The sequence below is a fragment of the Gobius niger genome (assembly GCF_951799975.1).
Source record: "Gobius niger genome assembly, chromosome: 1".
Taxonomy (NCBI): domain Eukaryota; kingdom Metazoa; phylum Chordata; class Actinopteri; order Gobiiformes; family Gobiidae; genus Gobius; species Gobius niger.
In genome coordinates, this window is record NC_136852.1 from 65,490,594 (window position 1) to 65,513,632 (window position 23,039).

Sequence of the window (23,039 nt, forward strand, 5' to 3'; positions counted from 1 at the left end):
AAACATCCCTCCCTGTTGTGATTGCAGTTTACCACATCATTATTACTATTATTTTTATGTGTTCTATCTGGTCATGTGACATTTTCTCGGGCATCATAAAGTGAATCATGATGAAGAAATGATCTCCTCACCTTGTGCAGGCGGACTGGAACCTGCCACCACGTAGCTGGACAGCAGCACGGCCCCCGAGGCCCCACACTCCAACGGGATGGGGGAGAGGCGAAAGTGACTGAGCATGTCCATGACGGAGGGGAAGCGCAGGTGCTGCACGCGGCACTGGCCCCATTCAGTCAGCGAGAGGCGCAGGTGCTGCAGGACACACAGGCACAGAGTTACTGCTGCTGGATCATGGTCATCACAGAGCTTCAAACATGCAACAACTACATTTATATCAGCAGTAACGTCAGTACGTCAGTGTACTTGTCTCATGTAAAGCGCTTTGTGACCATGTCTGTGAAAGGCACTATACAAATAAAGTCCTTTCCTTCCTTTCCTTTCCTTTCCTACTTGGATAAACCATAAACCATGACTCTTTTTAAGACCTTTGCTTATGTTTGGTGGTACCTTAGCTTTTCCCTGGTAGTTGAAGGTGAGCACATAGTCTCCCCTCCTGGTCTCGCTTTGTCGGACCAGGAAGACCCCATGTCCCTGGGGCCCTGAGCTCTGGACCAGGTGTGCAGCTTTGACCCGTGAGATGGGCCCATGAAACCATGGGTAAGAGAACAGGAAGTGCTCCGTTTTCTGGACCACCGGCTCCGGCAGGCTGAACGTGATGGGGACTGCAAGATAGATAAAATAAAGTGAACTCTGGAGAACCAATATCTATCTGAGCTGACTTCTTGATTTTATTACTTATTTTCTCTCTTTTGGCCCTGTTTCATTGAGACCTACGACATGGACCTTTGTTATAAAAGTTATTCCCTCATAAAAACAAAATAAATGATTTTACATCATGTTCGTCTCGGTGCCACGTGCACTTATGGACACACAAAAGTCCAATACCAGAACAGTGAGATCAGGGAGGACTTTCAGTGCTAGATGTTGTGCTTCTATGAGCCCTCATCACATGTATGCTACACGTGTGTGAAGAGGACACAGGCACGAGCACTTTTTATTTCTTTGCTGTCACTGCAGAGTAGGTTGTTGATCTTTTGTTGACATCATGAATATTAATCAACAATGTCATGCATATTAATGAGGCAGCAGCGATCCAGTGCTTTAACAATCAATCAAGGCCAATAATGTCAAGAATAGAGTCAGAGCAGTAGAGGGCAGCACTTGGACCAAAAGTGTCACAAATATATTACTAGTGACAGTGTTTTTATTTGGTAATAAGATAAACTTACTGGTTAACAGCACTGTGGTTTGTTGTGTATTTAAATATATAATGAAGCCACTGACTACACAATCTGGGGCAATCTATCGGCCCATTTTCACCAAGTCAGGGATTATTTATTTATTTGTTTAATTCAGAAAAAGGGGAACATGATGGCATATGACAAAAATAAATGCAAATCATAGAACATATGGAGCATGTAGTTGTTTATATGGTCATGTTAAAAAAGGTGAATGTTTCTTTAAAAATAGTGATGGTCATTATGTGCAATATACTAAATCGATTATCACTCCTTTATCTGCACTCTCCTCTTTCTCTCACCGTGGCTTCCTGACTCGGAGCTGTCGGCTGAAGAGGGGAGGGGCTCTAGATTCACGCTGCCGGGCCTGCAACACACAAACATCACCTGGATTTAATGTCATTTAAAGCCACACACACAGAAGCCTTCCAGGTTATCGCTGTTGTTAAGAGCTCAAAACAAACAGACAATGAAAAGTAAAAATAAGGGTCTTTTACCTTTAGAAAATAGGTTGCATTTAGAATCCTGTTTCGCAATTGTAGTGTTTTCTTTTTCAAACTACCAAAGCAGGTTTCAGTTCTGCACGACTTTGGGAACAGCACAAACTATTTCTGCTTTTGTGAACCTTTGTGACTCGAACATATGAAGAAAAAAAAAAAAAGGGAAGAGACAATGTGCCAGTGGATTGATTGTGATAAAAAAAAAAAAAAAAAGTCCAGAAAACAGGGCGACCTTACTCAGAATCAATTCATTTTTTCTCTCTTAAGGTGAGAAATGGCTGGGCTCGCTGTGTTCTTCATGACTGTACAAGTGTGAGAGGGAGAGGAAGCAGCGGGCTGATGTGGAGCACAGACAGGAAGCAGGTCCAGTTCACATGTAACAGAGACGACAGCGCGCACAGACCACAGAGGAGGTACACGCTACAGAACAATAGAGTTCAACTGCAAACCCTGCCCTCAGTGTGCTGCTCTGCCGCCGCGGGGTCATTTGGTTTTCACCATTTTACCATGCTATCAAAATTTTTCTCTGGTTTGACATTTTGTACATTATTTCCTTTCTTGGACATGCACAGAACACAACTATTTTAGATCCTACAAGAACCATAAAAATGTAAACTTTTCCCTCCAACTTTTCTTCATTGCCATTTCATTCAGACTGTGGCTAGAATAGGGGAGCAGCACAGTATGCTGGCAGATTTGGACACGTGATCAGGCATGAGATTAAACCTCCAATGCTTTGGTTAGAGGGCTTTATACCTTGAAGTATTTCAAATTTACAATAAAGGTAACACCAAAAACCTTTTGAATATTAATCAAGAAGTTTTTGTCAGAGGAAAATTTAGCGGAATGATTCGCCTATTATAACGCAGCAGCACTTTGAGACTGTTGTGCATGCTTCTGTAACAACACGGCTGGATTATTGCAATGCACTTAATTGTGGGGTGAGCCAACGTGCGCTTTCTCGGCTGCAGCTCGTCCAAAATTCTGCAGCTCGACTTTTAACTGGAGCGCGTCGTCCATGCAGTTTTAAAATCCCTGCATGGGCTGCCAGTGTGCTTTAGAGTTGATTTTAATATTATTGTATTTACCTTTAAATGTTTAAACAACCTCGCCCCCTCCTACCTCCCTGATTTGATTCAGGCCTATGTTCCCTCTCGTGCCCTCAGGTCGGCAGATCAGCTGAAGCTTATGGTCCGTAAGACACAGCGCAAACTTTGTGGTGACTGTGCCTTTTCCGTTGAGGCCTTGCATCTTTGGAACCACTTGCCTATTGAGATTAGACAGGCTCACTTCTTAAAATGCATCTTTTTTCGCTTGCCTTTGACTATGTGTGATTATGCGTATTATTGTTTTTGTATATTTGTCTATGAGTGTTTTTGTGTACAGCACTTTGGCCGAGCTGTAAAGTTTTTAAAGTGCTTTATAAATAAAGTTGGTATGGTATGGTAACATAAATTATTAGTAACTGGTATTCTTGCACTGAGTCCACCCCAAAGTGGTCACAGTCCAATCACACCGCATAGCAACCGTTGCTATCCGTCATTCTCCGGATCTCCTGACATGGAAAATAGTGAAGCATGCTTTTTCCCCCTTCAAAAGCCGAAAACAAAACCGGAGCTGCACCTGATAGCTCGTAAGCCAAGGTAGGACTCGTTTACCATCCGTGTTATCATTTGCCAAGAGTTTCTGATAGACTAAAGCTACAATAAAGCTGTTTCCGCCGCTGGAATATCTGGCACGTTTTACTTCTTTAGTGCAAAAGGAAGTGTTTAGTCACTCTGAGCAGGGCCTTGATATTTCCTCCACAGCCATGGCCAAAGGCTTATCCATGGTCGCGGCCTATCACACCCTGTGGTAAGAGCCATCTCCTCGGGCGTCTGTGAGCCGCTTCCTGTACATGTCATGTTCAATCTGGGACTTATGCCACCTACCCGGGACTGGCCTTAAAGGAATAGGCCACCGTTTTTACATACTAAGATATGCTCTTACCTCACTTTAGACGTGTTAATATATCCCCGTCTGGTCTTTGTCCGTGCGCTCTGCCAGGCAAACGGAGCACATACTCTCCCACATGTCATATAGCTCCAAAAAAGCTCACGATAGAAGCTACCAAGCTCTTCCACGTGTTCCCTATTTAAATAAAGTTACGTGAAGTGTTTTCATGCAAAGTATATTTACCCAGAAATGTAGCATGTCGATTTTATAAGCAAATAAAAAGGGGGACTATATTGTGAGGCGTAATGATACGAGGAGTAAAACGTCCGCGCAGTAACTCCTAAAGGTTATTGACGGAAGTGAGCGGGGGAAGTCTTTAGGAGTTACAACGCGGACGCTGTGCTCCTCGTATCATTACGCCTCACAATATAGTCCCCCTTTTTATTTGCTTATAAAATCGACATGCTACATTTCTGGGTAAATATACTTCGCATGAAAACACTTCACGTAACTTTATTTAAATAGGGAACACGTGGAAGAGCTTGGTAGCTTCTATTGTGAGCTTTTTTGGAGCTATGTGACATGTGGGAGAGGCTGCGTATGTGCTCCGTTTGCGTGACAGAGCGCGCGGACAAAGACCAAACGGGGATATATTAACACGACTAAAGTGAGCTAAGAACATATCTTAGTATGTAAAAACGGTGGGCTATTCCTTTAAAAGTTACACAAAGTTACAACCCGACTGTGCTGTCTGTATTTGAGGTCTAGGTTTTCACACACGGGGCCATTGCTTCAGGCTCGATAGTTGGAGGAGATCACGCAGGTATTGCACCAAAAAGACACTAGGCATTACCCCCACCTGGGCCGAGCACATTTTCTCCAGTTTGGCATTACCCAAATCTAAAAGCTTCATCAAAATAGTGACAAACAACAATATAACAATATAGAAAAAGCATCAAAAATACGACTAAAGAGTGATGAAAAAGCAACAAAAAAGCCACAAGAGACCGACAAAAAACGTGAGGAAAACGCACAAAAAGGGCACAAAAAAGTGACAAACATGCGCCAAGAAATTATTTTTTAAAAAGCCATGAAAAGGCAACAAAAACACTACAAAAAAGTTACAAAATCACATCAAAAACTGTGATAAAAAAGACAAAAACAAAAAGTAAAAAAAAAAAAATGCTATCAGTTTTGCAGGCCTTAGCTTTCAAATGAGGCTTTGGTCTGGCCAAGCTCTCCAGTTGAGAAGCTTATAGATTTGGGTAAAGCCAAACTAGAGGGGGTAAGAGGCTTTTCTGTTTCAACCATGTGCCGTCAGAAATATGCAAAAACTAAATGTGGTGTAAAGCAGTGAGGCCGTGATTTTGACATTCGAACGCTGTAAAGGCTGATGTTTGTTTGTTTTTTGGCCGTGTTACCTGCTGTTGCTGATGCACTCCTTCAGCTCGGTGGTCCAGGAGCTGACCTGCTGCTCGTTGTCCGCCTCAAAGATCAGGCTTCCTCTGCTAACCTGCACACACACACACACACACACAAGTTCATCTCTACTCTTCCACTTCCACTCAAACGCTCCACTGTGTCTGCGCAATACCTTTATCACGAATGTGTTCAAGTTGTCGGGCATCTCCAGCTGGCTGCAGCGCCGCACTTCCTGAATATCTGAGCAGTGTGCGGTGAGTTTGGGACTAGAGGCCTGCAACAGAGAAAGGACAAATCCACACGCAATTAATCACAATGAAGAAGGATTTTCAATCACAGATGCATCGTTGTTCAAACTACAACACAATTTAAGTTTCATCTGTTTTATCAAGGTAGAAACTAAATTACACTGTTGACAAAATCTTGCATTTTTCCAAGACACAAAAACTACAAATTTAAGAGATTATCATGCCCAGTGCTGTACTCTCAAATCTGGCGAACAGCGAGGTGAGAAGTGTGAGAGACGAACAGCTGCCAAAGGGGAAGAAAAAGTCCAGACGTCGAATAACATGACGTAAAAGTGTGAAAAGAAGAGTCTCTGTGTTCGTACGGCTGAGCCTGACTCTAACTGACGGTGCGCGAGCCTGAGGAATGCTCCCAAAGAATGGTGAGTTGGAGTGGAATCCAATATTATGAATAAGAAACTGAGCCAAGCACACGAGACGGGGAAGTGTGTCATGTATAGAGCAGGAAGGACAAAAAAAATGCAGCTGGTTTACCATAGAGTTGCAACATTCCAGCTTAAACGCACATATTTGGAAAGACATTTCATAATTTTATTGCCACAGCAGAAAATGAACTATTACTATGTTACAGTGAAAAGTATTATCCTAATTACTGGCGCCATCAGTAAGAGTAAAATTCTTTATATTTATAACATAGACTTGTAGGTCGTCTTTTTAACTTATATATGGGCCGTAATCGCTTTATAATCCATGTCCATGCTGCAGCTGGCACAACAGCCAGGAGGAGAGCGACTAGTGGGGCAGTAAACATGTGACACCCGACACGGCCATATATGGACATAGGAAGTGTGGGACACCCCCGAGCTACAGCACACAGGAAATTACTTTAGGATTTCACGGAAAGCGCTTCTGTCCAATTGTTAAACAAGTGTGGAGTGATCATTCTTTGGGGTTGTAATTGCACCCAGTGGCACAAGGAACATTCCACGGATTCAATTAAATTCCAACAAATTCTGGTGGAAAACATAACACCGTCCGTGAAAAAGCAAATGGCTTCTACAAATAAACACGCCTCAAGATCCACAATTACATCAAGAGGTGCAGGTTCTGCCGTGACCTTCACAGTCTCCTGACCGAAACATCGTTGTAGATCTTAGGGCTAGAAGACAATTTCAATTTCATCGCGATTTTAATAAAGGTCGATCTCTCTTCAATCGACAGGATTAATGGCCAAACCCGGGTAATACAACAAACTTATTTAGTAATCTCAAGAACCATCGTCCCTCTGAACACAAAGGTGTCCCTGCAAAAACGCTCGGCATCTGTGGATCAAGCCCCACAAAATCTGCTACAAACTCATGCTCACTTGTCTAATGGGGAAAACATGGAGGATATTCATGCACGCCGCTCACTTTTCACCTTCGAAGTGGAAAACTATAGCTGTATTTACTGTATTTTGGATCAGTGTAGCCGAAAGAAGCAGCATGGAGTGGATTAGCTGGGCTTCTTACAGTGAATTGTAAGTTTGCACTGTCTAGTATTTCTTCATGTACATATTAAGTTAGTAAGTTAAGGGGTCCGAACTTCCGTCCGATGTTTGTGTGTTTGCGTGGTGGAGGTGAGGGGTGACATGGGGGTGCTCTGTGAGGTGTCGAGCTTGTCTTTGCCTCTGCAGCAGGACAGCGTAAGCGGCAGCATCCATTTACTTACTATTGTTACTATCATCAAAACAAAAACAAATTGAATCGAGATTGATCAATATGCCAAAGCCGTCCAGCCCTAGTAGTTCTGATAGACTTCCAAAGAGCAGTGCAAAACAGCCCAGAAATCTCTTTGTTCTGGGGCCACGAGGCAATTAACTCTACAGAGGCTCAAACGTTTGCTGTGGTCTTTTTTCCTTTTATTTTGAAAATGTAAAATATGAAAAAACATCCAATTGTGTCGAGACTTAAATGATCAAAATCAGGACAAGTATGACGCAAAAATCGAGCACAGCCTTGTGTTTTAGGCTGTGTCTACGTCAGATGGAAGACCTCAAAGATTTCCTGATTTATTGGACTATACTGTTGCCATCAGTACAAAACATGCTCCTAATGACCAGCTCCACACAGTACATGCTATTACTGCAGTGAGAAATCAAAGAATGGAATTGGATGGGAACCTAACCTGTTCAAATCTCAAATTCTGCTGACTTTAGTCGACATCTCCATGGAAACGAGCTGGAGACGTACCCACTCCCGGTAAAGTTATGTCATGTCTTAGGAGAGCTGAGCCGCTCACAGCAAAATCAAATGTTTGTTTGAGGTATTTTTCAATGCTGAAAATATCTGTCATAAAACAAAGCTTGTATTTCAATTTTATTTTTTGGGTAAAATTCTACGCGGTGTGGCTTTAATGTTAGCATGCGTCCACAAAACAGCACAGCAGGTAAGCAGAAGCTGGTGGTGGTCGGAGGGGCAGATGGTGCGCGATGATCAGTCAGTTTTTTGAAAAGTTGGCATCAAATGACTGCGTTGGCCAGATCCGGTGATGAATGACTCCACATAAACATGAATGAAGACCACAGGACGAGCCGCGGCTAATGAAATGACTGAGTGCGAGTTTCATCTGCAAGTGTTCAAAGTGACTCATGAAAAACGTGAATGAGACTGTGTGAGTAAGGCCTTTGAGGACGCGTCTGGAGAAAACAGCCCACAGCAGATGTCTCTTCAGTGAAGCAATAACAGCAGAGCCAGCCAGATATCTGCAGATCCGCTCCATGTTCACATCACGTGTTCACGTGTTCTTTCCAATGAAAAATCCAGTCTTTAATGCTCCCGAGAGAGAGGGAGAGCTGCTCGTCCTTTACGGAGCATGGTTTCCTTGAGCAAAAACAACGCAGCTCGGTTATAAGTGAAGAAAGCCAAAGTATCCATGTCATTGTGGTGTGAAAAGTTTGAGAACCACTGACCAAAAATAAAAGCAGCCTTTACAATTTCTGTTTACTATAATATCCTAAACTTAACTGTTGTGAAGACTGTCCAGAGCTTATTGTTTTGTTCCCTTTAGACCTTACAGAACAGTAAAATAGGAGTGTGGTGGGTGTTCTACTTCCTACTCTACTTTCATGATTTGTTTTTTGTAGTATCAGAGCTTGATAGCCCCTACCTTGGCCAAACAACCTCACTCTGAAAAGACCAAATCACAGATAAAAGATTGGTGTTAAATTTCACCAGTCAATGCAGAGAGCACACACACGACTTCTCAGTTTCACAGCGCCTCTTTTCAGATTGACTCAGCTTTTACTCTGGTGCCTCACCACCAGTCTGTATACTATAGCCCATATCGGCTGTCAGGCAAATGTTTGCCAATATAAACTCACCAACGTTTGCGAATATCTCCGGAACAAAAAGTGATAAGAGGCTTCTTTTTTTGCATCGGAAAGAGGAGGGTTAGAGCGTTAACATGAGCCCTCCCTGAGCCTAGTTCTGAGAAAGCTGTGTGAAATCGCATTGAAGATTTGTGTCCAAAAGTGTTACCTCCTTTTACAAAAGTGCTTAACACATGTTGTTCAATCCCTCATGCATTCCAGACGATACTGGATTTGTTTTGCAAAAAGCTAGACAATGTGTGAAAACGAGGCGTGAATGGGTGCATTTTTGTGTATATTTAAAAATAATTTAAAAAGCTAAACAAGCTAACAATTGAAAACAATGTTTGCCAATAATACCTTAATGACTGTTCTCAAATTCTGCTCCTTGAAGAAAAGGGCCCCCAATGTTTAGAAATACAACTCAGCGTCTGCCCTAAGTTTAACAAAAAGGAATAAGTCATAAGGATTAGCCCAAAAAGCCACTTGGTTTACAGCTAGAGAAGAAGAAGACAGAGAAGAAGTGGCTTAATAACCGGACATTAAAGGGATATTTGGAGATTAAAATAAAAGACAAATCGGCCTATATATCGACTATCAGCCTTTCAAAGCACCTTCATATCGGTATCGCACCCCAAAGATCCATCTCGGCCGGGCCCTAAAGTGTAGTGTAAAGTATGACCGCAGCTTCAGCAGAGGCCTCACACCCACACACTGACACACAGGAAGTCAGGACTCCTCAGCTCTTCCCAGGCTCCTTTTCTCAAGGCCGTCGCCACAGCAACGGAGCGACACTCAACATTCCAGTGTCCTCTGGGGAGCTGCTCCGGCCACTGACGACTCCATATCCAACTTCTGCTGGGGAGCACGTCTGCTGACCATGCACAAATATTCCACAAAGTTAGGAACTAGGGACAATAGGCTCATATTCTGTTCGAGCCTATATCTGACTTAAGGCAATAGCTTTATCAACAATTACAAGCCGCCATGTTTAAAACTGCAGAAAGTTAGATATAAAGTTATCTCGGGAGCCGGGGCTAAGACAGCACTGAGACACAGCAGCGGCCGTTGTTTTGACTGCTCCACTTTCATGCCTCCGCCACCTGTTCCCACCGTCACTCTCAGGACAATACAACATGTCCTCCTCATCTTTGTTACACCTGCCATCATGGTATTCGGATAGTTTTATATTGAACACAGCTATTAGATCATGAGTAAACACGGCAGCAAGGCCCAGGACATGGAGAAGGTAAAACCATAACCATTTCTATTGATAGATGGTATGGTATAAATGTAGATGAATATGTGACATTTTAACCTCATCATTATCATCAGGGGCTAGATGCAAGTTAGCCATTGTATACTCTCTACTGCCACCTCAGGTCATACGTGTAACTGCACCTTCTATATTAAACTCGTGCGTGGCGGCACTTCGGACCCAAATTAACAACTTTTGGAGTGACAGTGCAGGATTTTAGAGGCAGTTGTGGTGAACAGGTCTGGGCTCATTCTACACATTAGGACATTGCTGGAACATGTAGGGGGAGGAAAATACATATTTTAACATTTAGAAACTCCGTATAGTCCCTTTAAATACGTTTGAAGCATTACAATTCTCCACCAATCCTTTTTCTAGTTGAACAGCCGCTCCCTCATGACACTGTTACTGAGCATGAGTACAAGATTGATTTTCGAGAAGCCATTTTTTAGTTAAATGCACAAATGTTTTAATGCAGTACATTTACAGGTGCTCGTCATATAATTAGAATATCATGAAAAAGTGCATTTAAACTGTGAAACTAATGTATGATAGACTCATTACAGGCAAAGTGAGATATGTAGCCTTCATTTGTTATCATTTTGATCATTATGGCTCACAGCTTGTAAAATTAGAATATTTGAAAAATGGTCTGTAATCCATATTCATCAAAATTATAACAAACAAAGGCTTTACATAATGTCACTTTGCATGTAATGAGTCTACATCATATATTGGTTTCACATTTTAAGTTGAATAACAGAAGTAAATGCACTTTTTCATGATATTCTAATTATATGACGGGCACCTGTAGATGATAGATGTAGATGAACACAAAAAGAAATTGACTAGAGCCTTCAGTGGTGAGAGCAGGAGGTGACTGGACTCATCATCAGTGGCCTCTGAGAGGATGTGGGCAGCACTCTCATGTGCTCTGATCGACATGAGTGTGTTCTAGGAAACCCTTCTGTGCTGTCATCACTAAATATGTCACCGTGCATTGGCCTCTTTGCACACTTCTAAGAACTCGATTGATACTGAAGAACTTCACAGAAGTCACTACAGTTCTGTGTAAATCTGTTAGGCAGGGACTGAGGACAAGAGGTCACCACAAAATGTTTCAAAGCATATCTTAATTTCAAGAATTTTAACTAGATAGTCCACACTGGCAGGTTCTACAAGGGGAAATATTAGGCACATTTTTAAACATGCAGTTCACTTTAGTGCAGTAAGTAAGTTGACAGTGTACTGGAGGAGGTGGAGCTGCTGCCTCCTGCCTTTGCACCAGAGCTTGTCAGCAGATCATAAACACGAGGTCAGCATGAAAGCACTGGACATGTCAGTTATGGACGCGTGGTAATGGTCAGTTAAGGGTGTGGTGTCCTCACATGTAGAAACCCTCTTTTCGACAAACACAAGGCCATGTCCACCGCTCATTGGCTACGGCAGTATAAAGTGAAGGTTCTGGAGTGGCCGTCTCAGTCTCCTGACCTAAATATTAACTCAATATTAACTCACTGGGGAGATTTCAAAACGTGCAGTTTATGCAAGACAGCCCGGGAATTAACAGGAACTGGAGGCTTTTTACCAAGAAGAACGGCCGTTTTACCATCCGAGGAAATAAAGACCATTCACAACCAGGGTTAATTTCGTCGATTAAAATATTTCGTCATATTTTTTTTCATTTTAAAGAGCTAGATACAAGTTTGCTATTTTATACTCACCACTGCCACCTCAGGTCATACGTGTAACTGCACTTTCTATATAAAGCTCGTGCATGACGGCACTTCGGACCCGAATTAACACCTTTTTGAGTGACAGTGCAGGATTTTAGAGGCAGTTGTGGTGAACAGGTCTCATTCTACACATTAGGACGTAGTTGAAACATGTAGGGGGAGGAAAATACGTACTTCTTACATTTTTAAACTCCGTATAGTCCCTTTAAGTAATATTTTTAACGACTAAAATTGGACTAAACCTAAATTAAAAGTTGTTTATGAGACAAAAACTATGACTTAAATGTCTTGATATTTTCATAGACTAAAATATGACTGAATAAAAATGAAAAGCAGAGACTAAGAGGCCCATGAAGCAGACGACATTGTTTAAATATGATTATAATTAGGGCAGGGAAATTAATCGAAACTGAATCGAAATCACTACATGGTCAATCTCAATAATCGTCACCGGACTTTAAAATTGACAGGTTTACATCCATTTCTTTGGCACAAACTGAACCTAGTTTGGGAGTTTGGACGGGACAAAGACTTTTGTGTGTTAAATGAGACTTGATGACAGCATTCGTTTTTGTTTGAGCTGAGGTTTGAATAAAAGATGTATCTAATTTTATGAATAAGCAAGATGTATTTAATTTATCATGAAAAAATAAAATCGACTTTAAATTTGTCTCAAATTTAGTCGACTATATTTACATGCAATTTTAGTCGAATAAAACTGAAGAGAATTATTTGACTAAATCGCGACTAAAATGAGATACATTTTAGTCAAAAGACTATGACTAAATTACAATTAAAATATGTTGTCAAAATGAACACTGTCCACAACTACCACAAACAAAAATCCAAGCTGTCATTGATGTTAAAGGGGGCAATACACAGTATTAAGAACTGGGGTATGTAAACTTTTGATCTGGGTTATAAAGTTACTCTTTATAACTGTTCCTGGATCAGTGGACGACGGGGGTAGAGAAAACTCTCCTCTTCTGCTCCACTGCCACAGCGCTGTCTGAATAGACCTGAGTGTGCAGTGAACTTTTCACTGACCTGGACCAGCTTCATACAGCTTTACACATGAAAAGATCTTCCATGATAACATTCTGCACAGACAAGGAGCCAAGTGCTGAGCCAGGCCGCCATTTTTATGACACAGGATCAAACGCTGAGGCTTCCTTTGTGTCAGACTGCAGCCTAATTGACAAATCATCTCCACGGGCAACAGGATTAAACAGACTCACAGCTTTTGTTCAGGGGAAACTGAGAGGCCCAGATAATGTCAGATGTTTGCATGTGTTTGTTCTGTAATACAAACCAGGCGTTATACCTCGCCCTGAGCAACAACTTTGAATGGACAGGCAATGACACGGATTGACTGTGTGGAGACGTTTAGTCCTCCATACTTTGGGGCGGGTTTCCTCTGTGAGCTCTGGTTTCACCTAATCAACAATGCAACCAAGCCTATACAGCAGATATTAAAAATGATCAAAGCTGCACGCTGATGAAATGGTACAATGCAATGTAGATGGTACAATTATCAACATGGACGGCCTGGTTTGAAATCAACAAAGAGACAGAGGTTGAAATTAAGTGATGATCTTTTTTGGGGGGTTTCCAAACGCAGCTCTGCAGGTCATGTGCACCGGCTGCGGTTAGAGGTGAATCGAACAATATCAGGCGCAACACGAAGGCTCCACTTGCAAAGATATCCTCAGATTCCGAGGAACCGGTAAAGCACGAGAGCCAAGAACATATCAGATGGTTGGAGATTAGTGCAGAACGTGAGGCGCAGGAGGCAGCGCACCACAGAGATCTGACAAACATCTTGACCACATGACTCTAACCACTTCACTTCCTTCGAGATGTTCCTCTTGATTTTTGTCACACTTGAGCAAAGGCAAACGTTTCAAAGCGTCTTTAAGAAGTGTGCTTCATCTTCTCTTTCGAAAACAAGTCCAAAAGGCAAGGCTCATCATTACCAAAACCCATCCAGAACCGGGAGTGTTCAGTTTTGAGGGGTGACTGGGTGTTGTTGCTATTAATCCTGGCGTGTGCAGCGCAACTACCTGTCGGATTGATTAGAGACTTGTCTTAAAGGCAAAAGCAAAAGCGCAACGTTGGCCGTGCACTCTCTGAATCATCCCATGAGTCAGTCACTCTAGGGCACGAGTTTTCATTCTGACTTTCATTAGAGTCCAAACCTAGAAAGCGGAAAAGAATTTGACTTTAGTGCTGAGAAACAGTGACAGAGTGTTATGAAACTACAGATTGTAAAGCACAGCGGTTTGAACAAGGAGAGAAGTCAGTCATCAGCCTCTCGACATGCAATCTCAGATGTCTGAAAAAGAGTATTGCAGTATGGAAAGCGTTCAATCGAAGTATGTTCAGATAGTGTACAATTTTGTAACTTGGTTTTGCCATTGAGGTCTGAGTAAATGTGTTTACTCACTTAAACCCTTAAACCCCCCCCTCAATTAAAAAGAAAGATCCATTCTGCGAGGACAGGAAGTAATCCGCCATGCATTGGTTAACTTATCTCAGGTGAAATCGAGGGTAAACAATTCGGCTCAGCAGTTTTCTCAGAAGTGAGGAAGCCTCCTGGATGAGAGCAAAGTACTTCCAGATGCTTTGCTCGCACTTGCACTGGGTCATGACGGTGTTTCCGATGCACTGCTGTAGTGTCATCCTGTCTCTGCTTTGGCCCACTGTGGCCATACGAGCTGCTCGCTAGCTGCGGTGTGCAAAGAGCTATTTTAAAGCTGCCGTACGTGAAAATATATTGAGGGACTTTCTCAGGTTCGATATGAGGCTGTCTTTTTTTAAATACTCACAGACACAGCAGCTCATGTTTTAATATAATATAATGTTGTGATCTATAGAAGAAACTGAGCCTGCTACTTACTGAGCATGAAAAACAACTCGACTCATGCATAATCTGCCTTAATTGTTGCCTACAGGTAGCATCATCTAAGAACACAAGCACATAAAGGACACAGGCCTGTGTTTGCAGAACAGCGCCATTTGAGGAAGTGGTTTCATTTAATTTACACTGAAGGGCCGAGATAAGGCGCCGCATGACCAGGATCAAACGGAGCAGAAGAGAGAGACCTGAGCATTATGGATTAATGTGTAAAAAGACTGAAGACAAATGTGACACACACACACACGAACATGAAATGAAAGCATGCGGGAGAGATCAGGAGGAAAATGGAATAAACACATGGTCTGATGCCGACACGCAGCTGGACAAAGTGGGATCAAAGTTACCAAACTTCTTCCACAGCACTTCCTACGGACTGTACACACCAGGAGCCACAACATGTCGGCAAAAATGCTCATTTCAGCCAGATAATTAGTAAGCGACAGCCTGAGCTAATAAGTGAACTTGAACAAAGGAAACAGCTTCATTTAGTGATAATTTATGGATATGGAGATTTTACATTGCCAGTAGCTCAATCCACTTGGAAAGGTTTTTGTGTATCTGCATGCGGAGTACAACTTTGGAACAAACTGGATCTACAACTCAAGCAACGCCAAACTATCCACAGATTTAAACTGTTATATAAACATCAGGTCTGGTCACAATATACAGGGAGTGGGTCTTACATTTTACATTCAAACTACTATTGATGTGTGCTTTTGTTTCCTTACAATTGTTGGTAAAAATGCTACAATGTAATAATAATCTCTGTTACCTATGGAAATGCCACCATGATTTATCACTTTCATTATTACAGTTACCGATTGATTAATATTGATGTAAACATAATCGCTCAATCAGTTTGAGTCTATAGTAAAAAAAAACAAAGGGATGTAACAGTGAAGGTCACAGTAATGTTGATGAGAAATAGGGGTGGAATTAAATACGTTTTCTTCTTCCTCCCACTCCCTTTCAGGCAAAATTGGACTTTGCTTCTTTTTGTGTATATTTTGATATGGCATGTTGTGCTCCATGAGAATGTTTTGTCTCCCTTGTGCTGCATTGAGGGATACCTTGCCTGAAATGAATAAATAAATAAATGAAAATTGAATGAATTATATAGACTACATATTTCTGCGGGGCAGGAGCTGACAGTTTTAGCATGCATCAGTTCTATTTGTGTCCTCCCCTTTTGCAAATATGCTTTTCTCTGATGTTTATTGCTGTCAGGGCACACAGCGTTGCATGTGAATGGCATTTCAGGGTGTGAACACATTAGCCATTTCTTGCTTTAAAATGTGTGCATGCTTGTCCACAGCTCGCCTTCCTTTTAAGGTCATTCTCAGGGCCTCGACTTAGAGCTAAGCCAAAACTACACACAGACTACACACACACACACACACACACACACCATACTATGGTGCGATGATAGCACACATATGCAGACAAACTTGTGGAACACACAGAAGAGTAATGCCATTTGCAAAGTTAAACAAACGGTGTCACAAACCTCACAAACGCAGTCAGGTGAGGTCAGGTGAGCCCAGCACACACATCAGAATCAGAATAGGTTTTATTGCCATGGTTTGAGAACAGGTTCACAAACTAAGAATTTTTCCTTGGTGCAAACGTGCGACCGAGAAAAATTCCTAGTTCCTCACTCTGTAGTATGTCGACACGCATGTACAGGATATTATACTTATTTCTTGTATACTTGTATAGTTTTCCATTTGAGGTGCAGACATTTTTCATAATACTAGTTTACTTTATCCAACATGGTAGAGATTCCTAAAGTGGGACAGGAGGCATAATCTGCCATAACTTTAAAATGCGACTGGCTCTGTATCTAATAAAATGTTTTGTCGAGTGTCAGACTTCAGTAAACTGCTATAGCACAGAAGGGATTCGTTAAGATGAGAATTAGAGCGCAGATAGAGGATAGAGATAGAAACACGCTGTGGCAACATGGTACTTACACGTCAGGTATAAACTGACGCTTTACGCTTCGACACTCGTAAAACAAGCTCCGGTCATTATGTTTCTGAACTGCTCTCGGTATAAATTGGGCGTATCCTAAAACAAACTCCAGGTTGTGCATAGCCTTAAAGTCAGGACAGCCCTGATGACATGTTTGGGGCCGTGCAGGGACTGGCGGTGAAGCATGTGGCCGCACAGCTGGTCCCATCTGGAAACATTCCAGCGTTCTTTGCCAAAGGTCTCGTGAGAAGTAGCAAAAGCTCTGCTTACAACAACAAGCCATGTCCCACTGCAGAAAACGACAACTCTCTTCACTCAAGCTCTCAGAGTAAGTCCACAGAGCAAGCATTCTTTAAATCCTTAAAGTGTGTGTGTGCTAACAAACAGGAAACAGTAGGAGGTGTACTGACTCTTAAGACGACGTATGTTGTGGCCACATCTTTATAAGCCACGTAAAAAAGGCCAAATATGAAATGAAACGTGACAAATGACAAAAGCACATTAAAAACAAGACTTAATTACGTTTGAATGATGTCATCCATTCAAACTGGATTTACGATGCTCAACAGATAAACCACTGAAATATCAACTGTAAGAATGAGATGATGAGGTGAAGCTAAATCAAAGACAATATTAGAAGAGGCTTCAGTGAGGAGGGGAAACCCCTGCATCTCAAACCAATGGAAACAGGAAATGACTCTGTGCCAGTGTATACCGTACTGTCTTTATGAGATGCATGCATTTATGACACAGCATGAACAACAACAGCTTCAGGCAATTCTCAAAAAACTTAAAGCAGTACAAAACAACCAGGGCAGAGTAATAGCTTACAGTGCTGATTTGGTCTATGAAAGTCTAAATGTTTGATTACAAAAAATGACTCTACATGCGAAAACAAAGACAGTAAAAGTAAAGATGATCAAATAGCATCATTGCACCAACGCAATTTGTGTCATCCTCAACCGCTTTCAGGTAGGAGGCGGTTGTCAAAGTCCAAGTTCTCAGAGTTTAGTTTAGTTTTGGTTTAGTTTGTGTGCTACAGTACACAGATATGCATGTGTCAATGTGAGGCCTTACCTTTGGCGGGTCGAAGAGCTCCAGCTGGTACCTCTCTCCTGCTCCTCTTCCTTGGCCTCCGCTCTGAGTGTCTCTGACCCTCCTGACCAGCAGGCGGCAACGTTGCCATGGAGGCTGACAGTCTGAGATGGTGTCGTCCACGAGGAGGTAGCGTAGCTGGCCCTCTTTACAGCAGCTGCCACTCTCCGGCCTCCTGTGCCTCATGCTGCCAGTGCGCAGCCACCTGAAGCGCTCCAGGAAGTGACAGGCCACTCCGGCCACAGAGCGCTGAGAGGGGGAAAGCAGCGGAGCGTCAGAGCTGGCCGAGGACGAAGATGACGACACTGGTTCAGCTCGGTCTTCACGGTTACTGATGGGGGTGTGACTGTTGGAGCTAGGACCAGGAGTGTGAGCTGTGGGGCTTTTCTGCAGCAGACGCCTGACTGTCTGCCTGATCTGGCTGACAGAGAAGTGCGTGACATCTGCATGTGCTGGGTGGGCGGAGCTAAAGGAGTCAGAGGAGTGCTGCGCCGATACCTGTCGGCGCCCTGAATCGGAGAGGTCTTCGTTACTACGGCTGCGAACAACGCGTCTAAACACCACAGGGTTTCCTGATGAACATCTAAGGGGCAGCTCTTGTTCACAGCTTACCGTTATGGGCTCTGCTTTTTGGGACACAACAGTAAACAGAGAGGCTCCCGTGCTCTGGCGGTAGTCCTGTACCTCAAACGGGTGTGATGTGTTGGAGACATGAGTGGAGACAGGGCTAGCGTTGGCAGGGGAACATGTGCTGTCCTTGTCCACCTCACAGCAGAAATATTGCTGGAAGAGGTCCGTGAACTGCTTGGAGAAGCTCTCTGGTGGAAGCACGTCATGTTGGCGCTCCTGAGCAAAGCTTCGGTAGTGTCCGGCCAGCTGCCGGGCCGTGGCGATGGCATGGAGCTCACAGAAGTCCCTCCAGCCTCTTAAGGGCACCCCCACTCCGCCTCCTCCTGTTGTTGTGCTGCTGGTGGCTGGATGAATAGTGTTACCATTCATTGCAGTAACCACAACTGCTGGGGCGCACTGCAGACACATGAGAAAAAACAGGAAATTAATAGATACGTTTTTGGAGGAGCTGAGAGTAAAACAAGATAATTTATATTAAAATACAAATAAATATAAAAATACAAGTAATGGTGAATGAAGAGCACAGGGCCAGACGCAAAACAAATACCTCAAAAGAATAGAGAGAGTTAAATGTATTCAAATAATCAAGCATGAGCTACTTTAGGAAAAAAGAAATAGGCCCTTAAGACATGAATGAAATTAGTTTATTGGAAGAAGACTGAATGAGCTGCAGTTTGAGGAAGTGCACTGAGACAGTTTCTCAATCAACCACACTGCCTGCTTCCATCTGTGTCACCATGTGACCGCTCCACAGCTTCTGCTTTTTCTGTTCAACACAGAAAAACTCAGACTACAGTAAATCATGTAAGGATATTTATATATTTATATAATATATCATATATAATACATGATATATCCCAGTCAGACCAGGCTAATCCACACGAGTCCCTACTACTCTTTGGATCAGGCTGGCCGTCATTCTTCTCTGTGGACTTGGGTCCACAGAGAATGTTGTTGGGTTATGTTGTTGGGTTATGTTGTTGAGTTTTGGCTCAACAACAATGATCTGGACAGGGCCTGTTCAATTGCCTTTCCTGCAGCAGAGTGGACAGAGTCATCTCAGAGGGAGATACCACATCCATCTCAGCCTCTTCGGTCCTAAAGGAGGAGACTGCAGAGTCTCGATCAGTGACAGGTCCAACTGACTGACAGCTTCATCCACTAGGCTGTAAACTAAGAAGCTGAACTCTCCCTTTCCCTCCCTCTGGCCCCCTACTGTGTGCATATGCATCTGATAGTGCTGTGTTAACTGTCTATCTTGCATCGATGGATAGAGAAACAAAATTTCCATTCTCTGCATTTAGGACTGGCACGAAAGCTGACTGAACTGAATTGAACTTGGGGACATTTCAAATGTCAATGTGACCTGAAATATATTCACTATTTAGAATCTTTTTTCCCCCCCGTTTCATCCATTTCATCCACACACACGGCTAATCACCAGATTATAGTCAGGCAGTCTTTGAAACCTTTTTGCAGTTTCAGCTTAAGGCCCCTGATTTCCACAACATGACATACGTAGACTTTGCAGAGGTAAAAATAACCCAGAGGGGTTAATGCGCCACAAACTTTATCAATAAACCTTCATGTAACACAGAGCTCAGACAGAGGACTTCCTCTGTTACATAAGAAGTAACTACACGCCAACTATAAGAACATGAGAATCTTTTTAAGAATTTTAGACCGCAATCTGTAGCTTAAGTTCCTATGGTACATACCAAAGTCCAGAGAATGAGCCATTCTATACAAAGGCACAGTCTGAGTGCGTGCAGATGCATGCATGCAGGATGGTGTGGGGGGTAGTCATATCCAACAGATCACAGTAAACCACGAGTAATCGTGGGTACCTTGTTGTGGTCGGGCAAACATGGAGCTACAGGCTATGCGTTATTTACTTGAATGTGCCACAGAACTTTATGTTATAGAGTGCTATTATTTAGATATAAATGCAGCGGACGTCACTGGGGACGTGAAAACTTGGCACCTTGAAATATTGCGTCACTGAAGTTCCAGGATGTGTCTGCTCACAACAACACATTCCCTTCCTGTAGTTTTGTGAGCATGCTCAGTTTGTGGCGCCCAGGCCCCTCTGCCTGGCCCCCCCTGAAGTCTGTTTCTATCAGCCTGGCCAGCCCAGGCATGACTCAGCACACACTCGAGAACACACATTTAAGGGCACACACTTCCTCTGCACATATCTCTCCTGGGGCTTGGCCCACACTGTTCCCAGGCCTTTTCTCTCTCTCTCTCTCTCTCTCTGTGTCTGTCTCTCTCCCTCTCTCAAGTCTGATGCTGTTCAATGAAACTCTCCAGATGCGACGGGAATTGGTGTTGGCTTTATTTTTACCCAGTTGAGGGTCTAATGCTGGAAGTTGCAAAAAAAAAAGAAAAGAAAAGAAAAACAGAAATGTAGTAGACATGCTGGATTCTAATAAATTTTGTGTCAATCATTACATCTCCTGCTGTCTCCATGAAAAGATTGAGTGGATGCCGAATGTATTAACAATATCAATTGCTAGTGCTGCAAGAATGTCACATAAGTTTATAGAAATACCGTCTCCACTTGTGTAACAAAGCCAGTCCCCAGTCCATACTCCCGCGCTAAGGGCTAATTCTCAAAGCACAAATTCCGCATTCTGTAAGCAAGCACACAGAAAAAAATCACGCGCTGGTCAAAACGTTTGACGAGTATCAATAGACAGAAATTAGTTACTCACTAAATACACTGCATTGTAGTCGCTAGAAACAAGCAGAACTTTACCTTGTCTCACAACCAACACAAAATGGAACTAATCTTTTCGTGGGTGCAGATTAGTACTTTTAATCAAGCAACAGAGGAAACAGGATGTGTGACGGACACGTGAATTGATCTTGTCAGTGAAATAACCTCCTGACTCGCATCATTTGAAGGATATGTAGTGTTTTTCCACCACAGAACATACATGTGTGGTGAGTTTGTACTTGTGTATGTTTGGCTAAACTGTTCAAAGAAAAGACAACAAAAAGCTATGGACAGACAGACACACACACACACACACACACACACACCCTCTCTCTAACACTTATACAACACACATTATCAGTGGTGTGGAAGTACGGTACAAGGGAGGTCCTATTTATATCTCACAGCTGGGTATCAGCTCTCACACAACACTGCATGTTAACCATTGTCCCCAGTTGGAACAGCTTTGTCATATGTGATCAACACAACTTTAAGGTCAAATGCTGCAGATCAACGGTCACACAAAACAGAGCCCAGAGGATGTCGAAGGTGCTGCTGGAGGAAAGCAACATATGAGGTGTCTGGAGAAAAGAACTGAGATGGACCTTAACACCAGACACAGCAAGGTGATAAAAGCATCTTCATGTCAAAATGCAAACATGCTTTTTAATATCCCTCTTGTCACGTTTGAGTCGACGATAGCATTCACTTTCAGCAGACCATTTTATTCTATACGTTCCCAAACTAGAGGTATTGTCCCTTTTCAGGTATAAGCGTCATGTTTGTGTTTAAAGGTAGCCAAGCCTGGTTCCTTAAGGACAATAAGGATACATAATGAATCTCGGTTACTCTATTGTGCAACATAAACACATAAACGTCATCTGTTTTTTCACGGAAAATACTGTCAATTAACAGGGACTTGAATGTTCATTTTGTCCTCTATAGGCCTGTCACGATAACAAATTTTAAGTTGAATATATTGAGGCAGGAAAGTATCGCCATAAACGATATCTGACTCTAACAATACTAGACAAAGTCAACTCTCAGGCATAAAAATGACTGTAAACCTTTGTTCTAAAAGTGCATAATTATATCCTAAAATACCACACAAGCTGCAATAAACATGAACTACAATGTAACTCGATTTGCTTCAGTTAGAAATCGAAGTTTTACAAAGAAAAAATAGCCGGGGATGCTAATAAATGTACAAACGATAAATATCGAGCCCAAAAATGTATTGTTTATTTTTCATTTATTGAATGATAAGGCAATATAGTAATTATTGTGACAGACCTCCTACTTTTAACCCATCCTTTACGCCAGTGGTTCCCAAAGTGGGGGTCGGGACCACAAGGCCTTGGGCCCCAGATGACTTCAAGATGTAATGAAAAGAAAATTGATACTGTATATTTTTGAGTGTATAACAGCATATAACTGTTTAAATACATATTAACTTGATTCCATTAAGTAGCCTACAACGCAATAACTTTATACAATGGGGATCCCGAGTTGATTTTTGGGGTCCCAGCCAAAAAGGTTTGCCTTGAGGCACTTGGGGCGACTGCAGTGCAGTGCCAGGATCTTAATCAGAACTGAGTACCAAGCTGGAGGTTGTTAGTGCAGGGGGAGCACCCACAGAATCAATAGGGCCCTCTAGCTTGTTTTATTGCTTCGACTCTTTTTAATTTTTCTTACATTTCTTACATCATTGTTTGTAATTGGTTGCAAATCATTTTTCTACAAAGTGCTGTATGCTTTATAAAATACGCTATATAAAAAAAGTTGGATGCAATCTGTGCTTGGAACCAGATTCAAGTCTATTGTTGCAAAAAAGATTTGTGTGCGTGTAAATAAATGTGTGTGTAATGACAAGTGAGCATAGTAAGCTTTCTGTCCCT

The 23,039-nt window shown here is 42.5% G+C and overlaps 1 protein-coding gene across 1 annotated transcript in view; it reads right to left on the reverse strand.

Annotated features, from left to right (window-relative positions):
* Positions 1 to 23,039, reverse strand: part of sh2b3 (SH2B adaptor protein 3) — a 33,145-nt gene that overhangs the window by 1,400 nt on the left and 8,706 nt on the right. The window contains exons 2-7 of the mRNA XM_079554002.1: positions 17,772 to 18,815; positions 5,385 to 5,486; positions 5,212 to 5,303; positions 1,658 to 1,722; positions 565 to 779; positions 132 to 309 (exon numbers count right to left, since the gene is read on the reverse strand). Coding sequence (XP_079410128.1) covers positions 132 to 309; positions 565 to 779; positions 1,658 to 1,722; positions 5,212 to 5,303; positions 5,385 to 5,486; positions 17,772 to 18,788 — 1,669 coding nt within the window. The 5' untranslated portion in view covers positions 18,789 to 18,815. The remainder of the gene's footprint in view (positions 1 to 131; positions 310 to 564; positions 780 to 1,657; positions 1,723 to 5,211; positions 5,304 to 5,384; positions 5,487 to 17,771; positions 18,816 to 23,039) is intronic.